The sequence below is a fragment of the Miniopterus schreibersii genome (genome assembly GCF_964146895.1).
Source record: "Miniopterus schreibersii genome assembly, chromosome: 1".
Taxonomy (NCBI): Eukaryota; Metazoa; Chordata; class Mammalia; order Chiroptera; family Miniopteridae; genus Miniopterus; species Miniopterus schreibersii.
The window spans coordinates 87415029-87433314 of record NC_138101.1 but is presented as its reverse complement, the minus strand read 5'-3'; the positions used below and the strand labels follow the sequence as shown (position 1 = coordinate 87433314).

The window sequence follows — 18286 nt, the reverse complement described above, 5'->3', positions numbered from 1 at the left end:
ACCTCAGCCGATATCCACCAACACATTCCTAAATCAATACAGAATCATGTGCCCATACAGGCAGGTGCCATGTCTGCTAGAATGGGGCCCATTTGCCCATAGGCACTCAGTGCACTTGCTGAATTAGCTGTTTTATCCTGACATGTGCATGCACCTGTCAAAAACATTAGTCATATAAACAAGGCAATATAGCATAAGCTAAGAACACAGCTTCTGAAGTCTGACTGCCTGGGTTCCAAGCCTGGCTCTACTATTAGCTGTGTGACTTGGAGCAAGTTGCCTAAGTTCTAGAAATTCGTTTCCTCAGGTACAACCTGGAAGATGAGGAGGAGGAGGAGGGTGATAACAATCATAATGAAACTGTGAGGTTTAAAAGAAATAATCCATAGCCCAGCTGGGCGTGGCTCAGCGGTTGAGCATCGACCTAGGATCCAGGAGATCGCGGTTCGATTGCCAGTCAGGGCACATGCCCGGATTGCAGGCTTGGTCCCCAGTTGGGGGCGTGCAGGAGGCAGCCAATCAGTGACTCTCTCATCATTGACGTTTCTAGCTGTCTCTCTCCCTCTCCTTTCCTCTCTCTGAAATCAATAAAGGTATACTTAAAAAAAAAAAAAAAGGAGAAAGGAAGAAGGAAGGAAGGAAGGAAGGGAGGGAGGGAGGGAGGGAGGGAGGGAGGGAGGGAGGGAGGGAGGGGAAGGGAGGGGAAGGGAGGGGAGGGAGGGGAGGGAGGGGAGGGAGGGGAGGGAGGGAGGGAGGGAGGGAGGGAGGGAGGGAGGAAGGGAGGAAGGGAGGAAGGGAGGAAGGGAGGAAGGGAGAAAGGAAGGAAGGAAGGAAGGAAGGAAGGAAGGAAGGAAGGAAGGAAGGAAGGAAGGAAGGAAGGAAGGAAGGAAGAAAGAAAGAAAGAAAGAAAGAAAGAAAGAAAGAAAGAAAGAAAGAAAGAAAGAAAGAAAGAAAGAAAGAAAGAAAGAATCCATAAAGAGAGCTTAATACAATGTCTGGCAAATGGCACGCATGTGGTGTGTGTGCATGCACATGTATCAATGCACTCTATTATACATGGCATTTTAATTATATTATCTATTTTTTTATCCTTCTAATAAAGAATGGATCATTTGTATATTTGTATAATACAAATATACAAATACAAATATACAACAGGTTAAACAGGTAACTTTCACACAGCCTGAAGACGTAAATATTTACAGGTCTAAAAAAACCAACTTACATATGAACATTTGTAAAACAATCTTTTGTATACTGAGGTTGCAAACCAGGTTACCAGTCCCTGGTCCACACTATACCTTAAAAAACCAAGAGGCCAAGGCGCCTTCCAATTAACTATGTGGTCTGATGTGAGTCTTTCATTTGGCCGAGTTTACCCTTACAATTGTGACCTATTCTTGTCCAGAGAAATAATTAACAGATGTGTAGAAAAATATATTAAATGAAAAGGCTCTTTATGAAATACAGGTAAATTATAACTAACAATACCATTTGATGTAATTCAGGTTCATTCTGTTATGATATATGAACCAATATTTCCCAAACACCATCTTCTCCAGAATCACACTTCATAGAGTGTTTTGTGCTAATGTTCTAAGTTTGAAGATAGAAAAAAATGAATTAATATACACTGCAAAGAAATCTCGCATCTGATTGCTAAATTCCATTAAGATTAATAGTTTTTTGGAAAACCAGAAGGAAAAGGGAAGGGTTCACAGTTAATACTGACCAGATAGAGAATAAGCTGCTTCTAGTGTTTTCCTTCATGTTAAAGCTCTGCAACAATACAATAAGACAGGCTCACAGATAGAGAGAGCAGGCTGACAGCTCTGGGGGGTGGGGCTGAAGAGGGTGGAGGGAGTCAGCCAAAAAAAAAAAAAAGAAGAAGAAAAAAAAGAGAACTCGTGGACACTGACAACAGTGAGGTGATGGGGGGGCGGGGCAGAGGTAGAGGAATACATAGGGGAATAAATGGTAATCAGGACAAAATAAGAGAAAATAAAGAAAAAAATATGATAAACCTAAGTTTCCAGGCTTCAGGCTAGCCAAATGATGTATTTATTTGTCTAGTGTTTTCAAGAATTCTAAAAGTGAATGCCCTGAGGTAAGGCCTGCTGCCCCAGGCACCCCAGAAATCCCACTCCTTAACATCTGAGCCACACCCCTGTTACATTTCAGGGGTGAGAAACAACACAGCACAGTTATTATAGAACAAAGGTGTCAGATACACTTAGGATGAACTGTGATTCTGCCATTAGCTATGTGATGCTGGGACTTAGACTCTAGATAACCTTCTACTTGCTCATCTGTAAAATGCTGCACAAAAGGGTGATGCTGTCAGTGTGAGAAGCTCTTACCCCTGTGTAAGCACTCAAACACAAATCATTCAGAACCTCTAATGTAGGTGTGATGGGCTGAACTGTGGCTCCTTAAGATTCCTGTGTTGAAGCCCTAACCCCTAGTATCTCAGAATGTCACTATATTTGGAGACAGGATCTTTAAGCAAGTGATCAATTAAAATGAGGCTGATAAAGAAGTCGTAATCCAAACTGACTGGTACCCTTAGGAGACAAGGAAAGTGGACAAACACATAGACACCAGGGACACACATATACAGAGGGAACACCATGTGAGGACACAGCAAGAAGGCAGCCATCGCAAGCCAAGGAGACAGGCCTCAGAAGAAACTGACCCTACCTTGATCTTAGATTTCTAGCCTTTCAAACTGTGAGAAACAAATGTCTGTTGTTGAAGCCCCCAGTCTGTGGTATCGTACATGGCAGCCCTAGCAAACTATAAAGTAAATGTTATACTATCATTTGTCTTTTTGACTTTACCAACATCCCAAATCCAAAATACCCTTTTACACTGTTAAACATCACACACTGACAAAACACTCCCCAAGGGGAAACGGCAAATTCCATTCACCCCTATCTTTCACTGGGAAACTCACTAACCGATCAGCACGTCTCTATTCCAAAGCCCCTGAGCCTCCAGTACAGGCTTTAGGCCTGCACTGCGGTTATGAAACATCCTGATAGTAAAGACAGACCATAGCAAGAGAAGGTTTCTGCGACTGTGAGCTTCTTAGATAAGTACCGTATAAGAGGATATCCCATTACCAGAAGAAAGAGGCACGATCAGGCCAAGAGGAAACAACTGCCCAGGCAGCAATGAATGATGGAGAGCGTGGGCTGACAAAGCCTGAGGAAACCAAAGAGGCTCAACACTGACCCCTGCTGGTCAGGCACTTGATCTACATGGACTGTTCCTCGGCCACATTTTTATGCTTTTGCCTTAAAAAATAAAAAAAATAAAAATCAACCTGCACAAACTTGCTATTCAATGAAGCAACAGACCTTTGTGTGATGTAAAGAAATCAATTCTAGTTTTTGCTTTGTAAAGTGGATCTCAGATATCTTGATCAAATTTCTTTAAACGAGGTTCATGTAAATTTATGGAAAGGATCCAGATTCTGGTTTTCAATTATTATCCATATCAACTCTAGCACTTTTTATCACAATTAAAAGCTGGCTATAATGGCAAAGCAATGGTTGTTATGGTTTCTTATGATAAAAATCTAACTACTTCTGATCCATCAGATAGCTTACAGTTTTCTTAGCATAGCAAATATTAATTTATCACTGGGTAACTTAAAGCTTCAACAGGGAAGAAACTCCCAAAGACTCAGCAAAGATAGTGCCCATCACAAAAATAAATAAATAAATACTCTCAATAAATAGCTATTGGATGACCTACGGTATCTTAGCTATTAGTTGAAAAATTGCCAACACTTTTTATGCCTGTCTCAACAGACATGAGCACACCACAACTAAAATCCTGTGAAACACCCCGCTGCTCCCCCAGCCACCTCCCACACTGTCAATGGCTCTGAAGAGTGCCCCTGTGAGGCCACTGTTTTTTCTCCTGACCCCATCACACTGACACACCCATCTAACTTCTTCCAGGAAATCTCAATCAGGTGAGGAATGAGGCACCGGATGCCCAGACATGGTGAGCCAGTGAGACAAGAAGTGAAGACCACTGAAGAAGTGCCATGACCGAGAATTCCAAACACTACAGAGACATTGTTTTGCATATTTTATGCAAACACAGAGTTTAAAATACTAATAATAGTGAATAATAAGGCTAATATGTGCCATGATACAGGCTGAATGTTTGTTTCCCCCTAAAAGTCATATACTGAAACCTAACCCCCATTTTGTGAAGGTATCAGGAGGGGAGATGGTAGGAAGATGATGATGTCATGAGGGTGGAGACTTCATGAATTAGAGATTAATGCCCTTGTAAAGAGACTCCAAAGAGACCCCTTGTTCCTTTTACCATGTGAGGACACAGTGAGGAGATGGCTATCTATGAAACAGGATCCACACCAGTCAGGGCATCTGCCTATTCCTTGACTCCCTGCCTCCAGAACCATGAGAAATAAATCTGTCATTTATAAGCCACCCAGCCTAAGGTATTATTATAGCAGCCCAAATGAATGAACCAAGACATGACAGGTGGTATATAAGGCATTTTACAGATAATGACTCACAGCAATTCTATGAGATCGCTACTCTTATTATTCCCATTTTACAGATGAGAAACCTGAGGCAGAGAGAGGTTAAGTGACTTGCCCAAAGTTAGACTGCTAGTAACATAAAGCTGCTCACAAAAAAAAGAGGCCATGGCTGACTGGAACTGAAATGTCACATGATTGAAAAATTGTAAAACGTCATCATTCATTATTAGTTTGGTTACTCCAAAGGGGTCATGATTTTTCTTTATTTCCTACCTAGATGAAACATTTTCAGTTTTTACTCTGTCCTAAAATCAAAAACAGGACACTAAACAGTTCTATCATGTTCCTGATGACTGTAAACTATTCTCTCTCTGCAAAGTCGGGGAGAAGTCTGTGGCAGGGAGAGAGAGGCTACGTTCCTTCACCTGTGCTACGCTTTCCACCCTAGTTCACCTGAACTCTTAACTGAAGCAATAGCAACCTTCTTCAATCAACTTTCCCCAACCATAAGGCCAAGTACAGAGATACCAGAAGCAGGCACACCAGGCCCAAAAGAGCCACTTAACCCAGGCTGGATGGGATGGTGGGGGTGTTCAGAGGAGGTGACACAACAATGGAGTTATGTGAATAGATAGGTCACTCTTTCTTTTATAAGCACTAAGTGACAAGGGAGGGAGGAGTTAGCTAGAGAGAAAAAAGGGCTTCCCAGTCCAAGATACTGCAGGTTTCAAAACACAAAGGTGGGCATATACAGGTAACTTAGAGGAGTAAAAATATAAAAGGTCTTAATAAAGATTACAGCTAACAGGACATGGTCTTACCAGCTCTTCTATCTTTCCCCCAAAAGGCAATACACAGGCATAGCTCAGAGATATCGTGGGTTCAGTTCCAGATCACCTCCATAAAGTCAGTATAGCAATAAAGCAAGTCATCTCTTTGCTGCTGGAGGGTCTTTGCCTTCAATTTGTAAAAATATGCAACACCTGTGAAGCGCAATAAAACAAGGTATGTCTGTAACTGATAATTCCTAACAGAGGTGACTACTTCCAGGTTTAACTTTGCTTTTGAAATGGCCCTTCTAGATAACCTGAGTGCTTTTGTGGATTATTTTAAAGGGTCCCTTAGAAAAACCACTTCCCCTGAGGCAGGTTATTTTTCTTTTTTAGATTGATCTGAAAGATATTTTAATCTAATCTAAAAAAAACTGATAAAGGCCTGAACACCCAGAGGGCAATAAATGTGAAGAGATTAAAACATCATAAAAGACTTAAGTAAAAGAAATAAGAAAAGTCTTCCAGGCTACTAATGGGATTCTTGGCTCCCAGAAGCTGATAAAGGACCCTTCAAAAGTAGCTGTCATCCAGGTGAAGATAGCTGCTGTGTGGGAGAGTGTTTCTGCAGTGAAGTTTCTTTAATAATAAGAACAACCATCATTCTTGGAAGCTTTAAGGAGGGCATGTGTGCAGATTACACACCATATGGGGGGGAAAACAAAGAAAAAATGAGGAGTATTTAAAAAAAAATAGCAATTTTAATTTATAACAACCCTAGGCAAAAGTGCCAAACTCTCCAGGTCCTAATAAGCCACATAAAAATATTAACACAGGACACAAATGCCTCACTCAGTCTAATTAACCATGCTATTTTTTTAAAAAATATATCTTTATTAATTTATTGATTTTAGAGAGAGGAAAGGAGAGGGAAAGAGAGAGATAGAAACATCAATGATGAGAGTCACTGATCGAGCCCGCAACCTGGGCATGTGTCCTGACCGGAAATAGAACCCCGATCGCCTGGATCCTAGGTTGACGCTCAACCACTGAGGCATGCCCGGCCAGGCAACCATGCTATTCTTGGTTCAAGACACCGAGGTGGAACTGGTGACATCTAAGGCTTATTACCAAGTTCCATCAAGAACTTCCTATTAATAGTTAACATTTCACATGCACGCACTCAGTAGCGGCCATAGTGTTCAGGCGTTGATATACATCAGTGCATTAAGCACTAAACCAACTTTACCAAATGGGTACTCACATCTCCATTTAACAATGAGGAAAATGGGGCTCAGAAAGGTTAAGTGGCTTCTCTAAAGTTTCACAGCAGTAAGTAGAACATGGAGAATCTGCAGTCACTCCATTCAACTCCAAGGCCCCACTTATAAGCACTGTATTCTTCTCCCTCTCAGGGCAGAATCTGACCATGTCCAGAATCTGGCAGAAAACTGTAGAACCTGTCTGCTGGCTGTCTCTGGCCTAGGAAATTCTCTCCATCAGGAAGTTTTTGGCACCTAAGCTCCTGAAAACATTTTTTAAAGGCAATTTGTCTCAGGCAGACATTTCATATGATGAGAATAAGTACAAACCCTCCATTCTTATCTTTGGAACTTAATTCTTGCTTATCCTTTGAAAATTGAAAAACGTAAGGACAATGAAGGGAAAGTATGAGACACAATAACCATTCTCTGTCCATGCAAATGAACTACTCCCCATGTTTAACCTCAACACTATTCCATAAACCTAATGATGACAGTTAAAATGTTATAAGTAAAAGAATACTGGACTTCTTATACTGCAATTAAATATAACCATGCCAAATATTTTAATACATAAAACATTAAAATATATAGTAAGCATTATGTGCATTACTGATACATGAATTCCAGTTGAGAAATGGGCTTCTGAAGGCATTCCGGAACCCTCCAGGCTCCAGGAGTCCAGAAGTCAGGGAGTTATAGCAGAAAACAGCCACTCCTTGGGTCTACACACACTACAGAGGCCAAATTCACTTAAACTGAACTCCTAGGGAGTATGTTCTTCCTTAAGCTACTTCTCCAGGAAAATTTAAGAATGATCTTACTTTCCACCATCTCATATTGCACCAGAAACATTTTTTCAGGAAGCAAGTGGCTATCTCTTCCTCAATAAAAGCCAAAGCCTCAAAGAGATAATGCAACTGAAGCGAAATATCTGCACCATTCTCCCTAGTTATATTACAGCAAAAATCCTCTTCAAAGCTGAGAAGTGTAACGTTCTTCTGAAAACAACCTCTTTCTTCAAGCCCATGAGAAAATGGGTGCCAAGGAGCAGAAAGCCATGGGGCCAAGAGTACAGCAGAACCAAACCTCCTCTGGCCCCTGGCCACCTCCTCCCTCCATTGCAGCAGCGTCCCCAGTGATCACCAGGCTCATGGCAGAGCCAGGCAGGGGCAGTTTGGGGAAACATCCAGATCCATAAGTGCCAATTCAGTACCAGAGACATCTGCTTTGTTGCTGCCACCAGAAAGGCATCACCACTGAGAGAGGCCAACACCTACCAGGAGGCTGATAGGCTAATTAGTACAAAAGCTAAGCTTAACGGGAGGTATCTTTCTAAGAGTCTACAACTTTTCATCTCCTTTTCGGAGATGCATCAATGGCACCAACCCCCATCTCTGGTCCAGGCACAAACCATGGAGTCACAGTAAATCTGACTCCGCTCTCTCCATGCCTAACAAGCAATACATCATCTTTTTGGGCCTCCTTGACTTCTCCCCTTCTTCTCCAGTGTCACAAACTGGTCTGGATCTCATAAACTCAGTCCTAATCCAGTCTTCTTTCTTTCATCCATCAAACGTTTTTGAGCACATACTGTGTTCCAGGCAATATTATAAAGAAAGTAAATATGAATATTGCACAGCTTTAGCCCCTCCAGGCTCCCAGTGGAGAAGAGAGACATCTAGATTAAAAACGCATTACAATCCTGTGTAACAAGTCATGAAGCCAGGGATGTCTAACTTCATAGAAGAGAGGGTTATTTTAACTTTGTCAGCTTGATACAGACAGGCTTTACATAGGCTGTGATATCTGAGCCGACTCTTGATAAAAAGTATAACTATTTTGGGTGAAGAAGAGTGGAGAGCGAGGAAACAATACTTGTAAAGACATACAAACCTGAAAACGTGTGCCCTGGTTCAGGAAGGGCAATGAGGTAGAATGGCTGGGATGCAAATGCATGGAGGGGATGGGAGCTAAGGTAGGCTGTGGTGAGATTCAGGAAGGCCTTGCACGTCTTGCCAAGGAAACGGGAACATTACTGTTGGTAATGAACAACCAGGGGTGTTTACGGGAGAAGATCTAAACTGAAGCCACCTTCAGCCTGAAGAGTGCTTTGTTTCACCTTTATAAAATATTTTTCAAATACTGAAATTAGTCTCCAACTTCTAAAAACTACTAAATTTCATCTGGATACTTGGTTTCTTTAAAAAAAAAAAAATTAAAAAACAACAACTGGTAACACGGAGCCAACGTCCCCAGGTGGTAACAACTGTTTGGATCTGAGTAGCAGATGGGATACCATTACGGAGTTCATGACCATCCTCACCTGGCCCCCTGGCGTTAGAGTTTGCAAGCCCCGGTTTAAAGGGCAGAATAACACAAAGGGACTTGGTTACAGAAAAAAACAGCACTGAAAGCAATAGTGACTAAACCACAGGGGCAGTAAAACTGGAGGCAAGAAAGGAAAGTTAGGAAGACACCACAATAGGACAAGACCAGGTAACAAAAGCCTGAACTAAAGAGAACAAACCCACAAAACAGTATTGAGTGAAGAAATGTTTAACATACTCCAGGCACAGGAACACCTATGGGCCATTTGTGTGGCATTTGTTCAAGGGGCAAAGACTGTATTAGGAGAAAAGAATAATAATTAAAAAATGATTTTCAATTAAAAAATACGGTGGCTATTAAACTAAACTGTGTAGACAATCCATCAGAATGCCCTAAAGCAGTGTAACAGCCGCTGAGGTACAGCAGCCTCTGCGGGATTCTCGCCCTGGCTCCCTCGCTCCTTTTCCAGTCAAAAGCGAACAAATTCTGACTGCAAACTTTCTGAGCTAAGGTCTTGATAAGCGGCGTCTACAAGCAGAGGGCGGAATACTACCCATGACAGCCTCTCACACAACGGCTTGCAGTTACTTGGAGAACTTTTAAGCCCTTGCAGCTCCTCCAAGGGGAAGGCCCAGCTAAGAACTCACACAGGCCGTTGACGTCCAGCATGTTGGAGATGCCGCGGTCACTCATGTCCACTTCCGGCTGGTTCTTCTCCCGACTCTCCTCCACCAACTTTTTCAGAGACTTGGACATGATCTGTACCAAACGACAACCAAGCACGTGGGTGAGGGCAGGAGGGTGCAGAAACAGAACGGAGACAACCCTGGCCGGCGCTCCCGGTTTTCCCCCCGGCCCTGAAGAGGGGGCATCAACAGGCAGGGTACCGGTGCGAGGAGGAAGGTGGGGCGGGGGCGTGGGAAGGACCCAGCGCCCCGCCGGCTGCGCGGAGATGAGCAAAGGCAAACGCACTGCCACGCACACTCACCGCAGAGGGCAGCACTGAACCGGTTGGGGGTGGAAACCGCAGGCTCCCGCAGGGCGCGCTGGAGCTGTGAAAGAAGCAATCAGCCCGCGTTCAAGACACACCCAAACAAGGCACGCGCCCCGTCGCGACGCTCGGCGCACGCGCACTCCGTGCCGGGCGCAGCTCCACGCCCAGCCGGGGCCGCCGCCCGACCCTTCCCAAATTAGGAGAACGGTTTACTAGATTTGGTCCCAGGGCGTGGCCCCGCCTACATAAGAACGCGTATCCCCTCAGCCGGCCAATCACGTACGTTTCCAGGCTTCGAGACCCCGCCCCGCCTCGAGATTAACCCTTCCATCGGGAACCCTTGTTTGGGATTCCGATTGGACCGGAGTTGGCGCGTGCGCATTAGTTTCGGCGCAGGCTCAGTTTGGAGGTAGAAGCGCACAGTGCTGTGGGCGGAAGTGGGGAGGCTTAGGAAGCGACTGTGGAAGGAGCGTGTAGCTGCGGTTGGGTCCTGGGGAAGCTAGAAGTAAACTTTTTTCTCACTGTCCTGCTCCTATGGCTGTGAATCTACTTATCAGAAGCTGCTACCGTGAGTCCCTTATCCATGATTGTGCCTCCCGCTATATTATGATCTCGTCCAAGACAAGAACTGAATGGTCGTCTTTGTCGCTAGCGCCCAGCCGTGGACCTCTGTGTCACATGAAGAGGAAAAGAGCAAGATAAATAAATCACTTCTTTTTTTCTAATACTACACTCAAAATTGCTTCATATTTTGTTTTGTTTTCTATTGAATGATGATTTTATTATACAACTTTCACTTTTTTACTAGCATTTCTGATTTTCTTCTTGTAACCTTTACGATATTTCTAAACTCTTGCAGCTTTACATTTCTCTCCATTGCTTGAAATCCAATGAATTCTTGAAAACTAGGAATCCACTAACTTACCGCTCTAGACTGACTCTTTCTGTCTTTCCAGCTGGGTGGTTGTCTGATTTTACTTCATTTCTGGGTTTCGACCGACCTCTCTTGGTATGCATCTTGCTGGAGTACCTCTGTGCACTAAATTGTGTTCCCTCAAGTATCCCTTTTGATGTGTGTTTATCTAGTTCTTTTCCATTCTTGCTGCTGTAATTCTTTCTCTGTCTGATGATTCCTATTCAAGCATGAAGGTCTGAGCGGATTTTTCTAGATAGCTGGTGTATTTGCTTCCCTCCTAGATCAGCATTAACTTTCCCTGGGCTGTTTGTTCCATTTCTGTAGAGATGAGAACCCAGTGTTATGTCTGCGCGTAATCACAACACTGCCTCTGCTGGTGGAGGGAAATGAATTGTGAGCACCAGCTAATGCCATTGTATTACTTCTGGTCTCACCCTCTCAAACTGCATCTACCAACCCCACATCCAGATAACAACTGGGGAATTGATTCGCAATTTCGCAGCATTTCTCTCTTGAAATTATTTTGAGCTGCAGTTTCTTTCTGTTTTATTTGTCACCATGCTTCCATTCACATCCTGTTTTCCAGAAGTTGTTTTTACTCCTCTGTAATTCTCCTCTTGTTCTCTTCACTTTACCGGTGCAATTCTTTATGCAATGTGTCCCTAAATGCCAGATTTTCATAATATGGAAACAGAGCCAGCTTCTTGGGTATTCCACCTGTGCAGTTACCCAAAGCTCCATGCCTACATGGACCACACACTTGGATTAATGCTCTGCTGTCACCATCTTGAAATGTTTCATAATTTTAAAATAATTTTTACTGTTTTATAATTTTAAAAACGTTTTTCTTTTGCACTGAGCCTTGCAATTAGTTTCCAGTCCTGCATGGAAAAGTCAATATTCACCAGAGTTTAAATCACTTCCACAGCATCACTGCCAAGTTCTCTGCTTACATACAGTCTGTGCTTCAGTACTTCCCATTAGGAGAAATGTATTACCACCACCCCTGTGCCCACAGTGTGGGCCAATCACAGATAGAGTATAGAAGATGCCTGGTCCACATGAGGCACGTTAGATTATGACAACTGGTAAATTCGCATAAATTACTATGTAAATCATTAATTTTAAAAATGCCTTTTTATTCTCTAAATTGTATTATAATAAATTACTTAAGTGACATATATAAAGTTGCCAAATTAAAATTTGAAAAGCAAATTTTTCATCAAATATCCAACAATTATATTATTTTTCTTCCAATAATTTCCCCCGCTAAGTGATAGCCATGGGGTCCTGCCTGGGTGGTTCAGTTGGTTGGAGCATTGTCCTGTACATCAAAAGGTTTCAGGTTCAATTCCCAGTCAGGGCACATTCCTAGGTTTCAGGTTCAATCCCAATGGGAGCACACAGGGAGGCAACTGATGGATGTTTCCCTCACTCACTGACTCTCTCTATGTGTGTGTGTCTCTCTCTCTCTAAAAAGATCAATAAAAACATATCCTCACGTGAGGATTCAAAAAAAAAAGATGATAGCTATGGGGTGACTTACGGTCTCAATAAGTAAAAAAAAAAAAAATCCTCCATAAACATTCTGATGCTATATAATCTCGAGTTTTACAAAACTAAAATTTTTATTACATTAAAATTTTTCTAGGTCATTTAGCAGTGTCAATCTTTTAAATCATTCCAATAGATTTATGAAAACATTTTGACTGTCATATTTAATTCGCACCCTTCAGGTGTGTTGTGGGGCTCTCGAACAGTTGCTAAGATTAGAATTACAGCTCTGTTGCTCAAGTTTCATATAACTTTTCCATACCTCATTTTTCTCACCTGTAACATAGGGGCAATGGTTCTTAGTATTCTATTTCAGGGAATGATATATGAGAATGATGCCTGGCATAGAGCAAATATATAGATATTAGTTCTCACTTTTCTTAATAAGATTAATGGTGTTAGTGTTACTTGGTGAATTATTAGAGATGTTTATCAAATCCTTCCATTAAGTGGAGTTGAAATTTAACAGAAAATTATGACAAGTAGGAACCATATCCTAGGCATCTCTTAGCCCCAAACTGGCATCAGCTCCATCCATCCTGAGCTATTCTTCACAAGAGTATCTGAAGTGCCAGGAGATGCCACTGGGTCCAGAGAGAGCCTGTGGTAGCCCCTTGCTGAGCTATTCCTGATGGTCAGATAAGGGTGACTTTGACCAGCGATGGCTAGACTTAACCTTGAAGACAAAAAGGCATGGGCTCTGTTCTTCATGCTTAGGTCTATTGTTTCAGGAGAAGGAGATCAAAGTGGGGAGAGATCAGATGGTAGGTGGAAGCCTGGCTTACCCACACCACACATACATACCCAGTTCTGAGTTCTCAGACTATAAGCATGTAGGAGTGGGTATTACCGGGAAAAATGAATCAGAATGGCCCCAGGTAATGCTGGAATAGGGTCCTAATGTCCCCCTCTATGTTTGCATTAGTCCTTTGGTTGCTGGATCATAGGAAGGCTGGAAGAAGTGTTGTCAGGGTTTGGTTATTGTAACCTGCCCTGTGCCTTCTCAAACAGGGTGTCTAAAGTTCACCTGGAGTGGGATGGGGCTATAGGGTAACCATAAGACTTTCTTAGTTCAGTGTATGCTCAACTACAGACAGTAGACATTTATTTTTATTTAAATTTGTGCTTGTTTTGTTTCCTTCAGACCAGGTGAAATATCACTTTCCATTAACTTCCAACTAAGACCTCCCTTTCCCCATCCCTCACACCCATGTATTTTTTACCTTATGGCTTTTGGGATTCCAGAATAGCCTGAAAGCAGCATTTTGGTGAATCTCAATATTTTAACATCCAAAATGCCTATACTAATGTGAACTAATTGATTGTTAGCTCTGCCCAGGGGTCTGATAGCTAACAATGGAGCTTCATGGTGATGCAATTTGGGAGCAGGAAAGTTATCACTTAGCCACTAGATCTAGAAAGCTGGCTTAATGTAAAATTTCACCAGATAAGGAAATTGAGGATTTTGCCTTGGGATTAGTTCAGGAAACCAGGCAAGATGGAGCTGGGAAGTGGCTTTTTGAAGTAGGGAGACAGTTATGGAGTTGTATGGCTGTTTTGTTCACCACTTTATCCTCAGTGTGCCTAGTACATGTCATATAGTAAATGCTCAAGAAACATTTATAAATAAGTGAGTTAAATGCAGAAAGAGAAGAAATGAGATGGGTCTTACTAATGAGAGCTGACATAAACTTATATATAAAAACACCTTAAAGACTCTTACTAAAAAACTGTTAGAACTAATAAATGAACTCAGTAAAGTAGCAGGATACAAAACCAACATATGAAAATCAGTTATATTTCTATACACTAACAACAAACTATCTGAAAGAAAAATCAGGAAAGCAATTCCATTCACAACTGCATCAAAAACAATAAAAACACTTAGGGAGAAATTTAACCACATTAGTGAAAGACCTGTTCACTGAAAGCTGTAAGACACTGATGCCAGAGATTAAAGAAGATGCAAATCAACAAAGTGACACCCCCTGTTCTTGGGTTGGAAGAACTAACATTGTGAAAATGTCCATACTACCCAAAGCCATCTACAGAGTCACTGCAATCCCCATCAAAACTCCATCTGCATTTTTCACAGAACTAGAAAAAGCAATCCCAAAATCTGTATGGAGCCACAAGAGACCCCACATAGTCAAAGAAATCCTGAGTAAGAACCAAGCTAGATTCTTCAGAAGCTAGCAGTGGTCTAGCTGGATGTTAAACTCACCCCCTCCGAAGACCAAACCGGAATTACAACTAAATTATAGAACAATCAACCTGAGTATCCGCTAAAGACAAGCTGAACAGAAGGCTTATAACCAAGGACTTACAGAAGAAACCACATAGAGACTGGTAGGAAGGGCAGAGACATGGAAAGGGCTGGCTCTGCTCCTATGTGGGGAGGTTGAGAATCTGGAGGGATATCTCAGCTGCAAAGGAGTGTGGGGTCTCAACCTCATTCCAGGTTTCCCAGCCCAAAACATAAAAGCCAGGAAGAAGAGCCCACATAACACCTGGCTGTGAAAATCAGTGCAGATTCTGTCCACCAGGATGAGACACAAGTCTGCTAGAAACCCAGGTGCCCTCTTAAAGGGCCAACACACAAAATCTCATTAGTGGCCACTCACCCTGGGCTCTGGCAGAGAGAAGGCGGCTCAGAGAGGACTTGAGTCACACAGAGAAGGACTGGGTTGTGTCCTTCTTGAGGAGAGGGTTAGAGGGAGAGCCAACAAGCTCCCTATACTGAGCTCTCACCCATACTGTCCACAGATGCCATCTTTACACCACCTTTCCAGGGTTTATCACTTTCCTCTATAGAGCACCAGCCTGGAGGAAGGCACTAAGCCCATTCTCCTGACTCCCTGTGGCTCCATCCTGCCGAGATCTAGCCCTGTGGAGGAGTCGCTGGCTGTGGCTAGCCTGAGCCCATGATGCAGATTTTCTTGGAGAGCTCTTGAGGAGGACCAGGCAGTCTTAGGAGGTGTCAGAGACAGGCACAGGGTGAGACTGAGTTGTGTGGCTCTGGGGTGGGGGCCATTTCCCCCAATCTTCCCATGGTGGGTATGACCTGATCACCCTGACACAGGAGATCCACTAGCCCCACCCTCTCCACTCCCAGTGACCCCACGCTGCTGAATTTGTACCCTTCAGAGGAGTTTGCTGGCTGCAGCCAGTCTTGGCCCGCAATACAGACCTCCTGGGAGAGCTCCTGAGGAGATTTGGGAGGACTTGGGGTGTTGGAGGTGGGCAGAGGAAAAGGCTGAGCTATGTGGCTCTTGGGCCAATTTTTTCTCCATGCCCTGTCTAGCGTTGTCCTCCACACAGGAAATCCACTAGCCACACTATCCCAACTCTCACTGGTCCCTTCCTGCAAACTCTCACCCTGCAGAGGAGACTGTTGGCTGCAACCAACCTAGGCCCAATGTGCAGACTTTCTTAGAGGGCTTTCGAGGGAGTCCAGGCAGACAAGGAGTTGTGAAGCAGCTGGCAGGTGGAGGCAAATCTTGGAGTGCCTTGGGCCTTTTGCTGATGTTCCTTTAGGCTTGGTGCTGGTGGGAGCTGTCCTTGGTCCATAACTTAGTCCCTCCTACATGCACCCATGCCCAGCAGAGGAAGACACAAACTGTGAACTACTTTGTAGCTCCAAATGGGTAGCCCAGGGATGGTCACAAGCAGTGCCTAACATTGACCTATACTGGAGTCCTTCCCATGAGGCCCAGAACTAACATGTCTGGTGGCAGGCTTCAGATCACATGAGAGCATGACCCAATTAGCTCCACAAGCAGCAGTCCCAAAGGGAGATCTCAGCAGGTAACAGATTCTGCTGGGGTGAATTTTACTTTCCGAGGTCAACTCCTGATCACTAGCTCTTACACTGTGGTGGGAGTTAATCCTCATAGTCAGCCAGTCTGAGGGCTGACCCCACCCACTATAGGCCAACAGCAATCCAGACTGAGCTACAACAGGAGGGCTCACATAACCCACACAAGGGACACTTCTGAAGCATGTAGCTTAGGTGATCATGGAGACTGAGCCACTGAACCCCACAAGACACCTACTACATAAGGGCACCATACCAAGACTGGGAGATATAGCAGATCTAATACAAGGAAACAAGTACAGAGAGGCAGCCAAAGTGAGTGACAGAGAAGCATAACCCAAAGAAAAGGAGAAATTCCCAGAAAAAGAACTAAATTAAAATAGAGGCAAGCAACTTACCAGATATGAAGTTCAAAACAATTCTATAAGAATGCTCAGTGAACTTAGGAGAAGAATGGATGTACTCAGTGAAAATTTAAACAAACAGCTAATAAGCATAAAAAAAGACACAGAAACCATATGAAGGAACCAGTCACAAAAGAAGAATATACTATTTGAAATGAAGAATACACTAGAAGGAATGAATAACAGGTTAGATGAAGCAGAAGATCAAATTGGCAATATGGAAGACAAACACCTCATAGCAGAAAACACCCAATCAGAGCAGCAAAAAGAAAAAAGGGTTTTAAAAAAATGAGGATAGTTTAAGGAACCTCTAGGACAGCATCAAGCATAAAAACATCTACATCATAGGGAAAAAAAGGGAGAAGAGAGAGAGCAACTAATTGAAAACCCATCTGAAGAAATAATGACTGAAAATTTCCCTAACCTGGCAAAGGAAACAGATATATGAATCCAAGAAGTGAAGACAGTCTCAAATAAGATGAACCCAGAGAGGCCCACACAAGTCACATCATAATTAAAATACCAAAGGTTAAAGGCAAAGAATCTTAAAAACAGCAAAAAGAAGACAGTTAGTTACCTACAAGGGAGCTTCCATTAGACTTCCAGCTGATTTTTCAACAGAAACTTTGCCGGCCAGAAGGGATTGGCATGAAATATTCAAAGTGATCAAATGCAAGGACCTACAATCACAATTACTCTACCCAGCAAAGCTGTCATTTAGAATCAAATGGCAGATAACGAGCTTCCCAGATAAGAAAAAACTAAAGGAGTTTATTACCACCAAACCAGTATTACAAGAAATGTTAAAGGGATTCTTTAAGAAAAAGAGGAATATAATTATAGATAATAAAATGGCAATATACACATACCTATCAAGAATCATTTTAAATATAAAAACATGTAAATGCATTAAATGCTCCAATCAAAAGACATAGGGTAGTTGAAAAGGTAAAGGAATTAATCCAAAAAGAGGCTACAACCCTGATAATAGGACCACCTAACATAGGAGCACCTAAATATATAAAGCAAATGTTGATGGACATAAAGGGAGAGACCTACAGTAATACAGTCATAGTAGGGGGTTTTAACTACCCCCATTGACATCAATGAATAGATCTTCCAGAGAGAAAATCAACAAGAACATAGTGGCCTTAAATGGCACAGTAGAGCAGATGGACTTGATATTTGCAGAACACCTCACCCTAAAGCAGCAGAATATACATTCTTTACAAGTGCACACGGAACATTTTCCAAAGTAAACCATATGTTAAGACACAAAACAAATCTCAATAAATTTAAGATTGAAATTATATCAAGTATCTTCTTTTACCATAATGGTATAAAACTAGAAATCAATTACAAGAAAAAAACTGAAAACACGCCAACATGTGGAGGCCAAACAACATGTCACTAAACATTGAATGGGTTAACAATGAAATTAAGAAAGAAATCAAGAGATACCTTGAGACAAATGAAAATGAAAACACAAAAACTCAAAATCTATGGTACACAACAAAAGCAGTCCTAAGAGGGAAATTCATAGCAATATAGGCCTACCTCAAGAAAGAAGAATAATCTCAAATAAACAATCTAACCTTAAACCTAAAGGAACTAGAAATAGAACAACAAACAGAGCTAAATGTGAGTAGAAGGAAATAATATAGATCAGAGCAGAATCAAACAAAATAGAGTCCAAAACAAAACAAAAAA

General features: G+C 42.5%; 1 protein-coding gene across 5 annotated transcripts in view; it reads right to left on the bottom strand.

Moving 5' to 3' along the window:
- The window catches only part of RSU1 (Ras suppressor protein 1), a 170578-nt gene extending 160454 nt beyond the window's left edge, over nt 1-10124 (bottom strand). For 4 of the 5 annotated variants that reach the window (XM_081143586.1, XM_081143589.1, XM_081143588.1 and 1 more), the window contains exons 1-2: nt 9880-10111; nt 9539-9650 (exon numbers count right to left, since the gene is read on the bottom strand). In XM_081143586.1, the coding sequence (XP_080999712.1) occupies nt 9539-9647 (109 nt within the window). In that variant the 5' untranslated portion in view covers nt 9648-9650; nt 9880-10111. Of the gene's footprint in view, nt 1-9538; nt 9651-9879 lie in introns of all 5 variants that reach the window. The other variant, XM_081143585.1, reaches the window with a different exon arrangement.
- Between the last annotated feature and the right edge of the window lie 8162 nt (nt 10125-18286).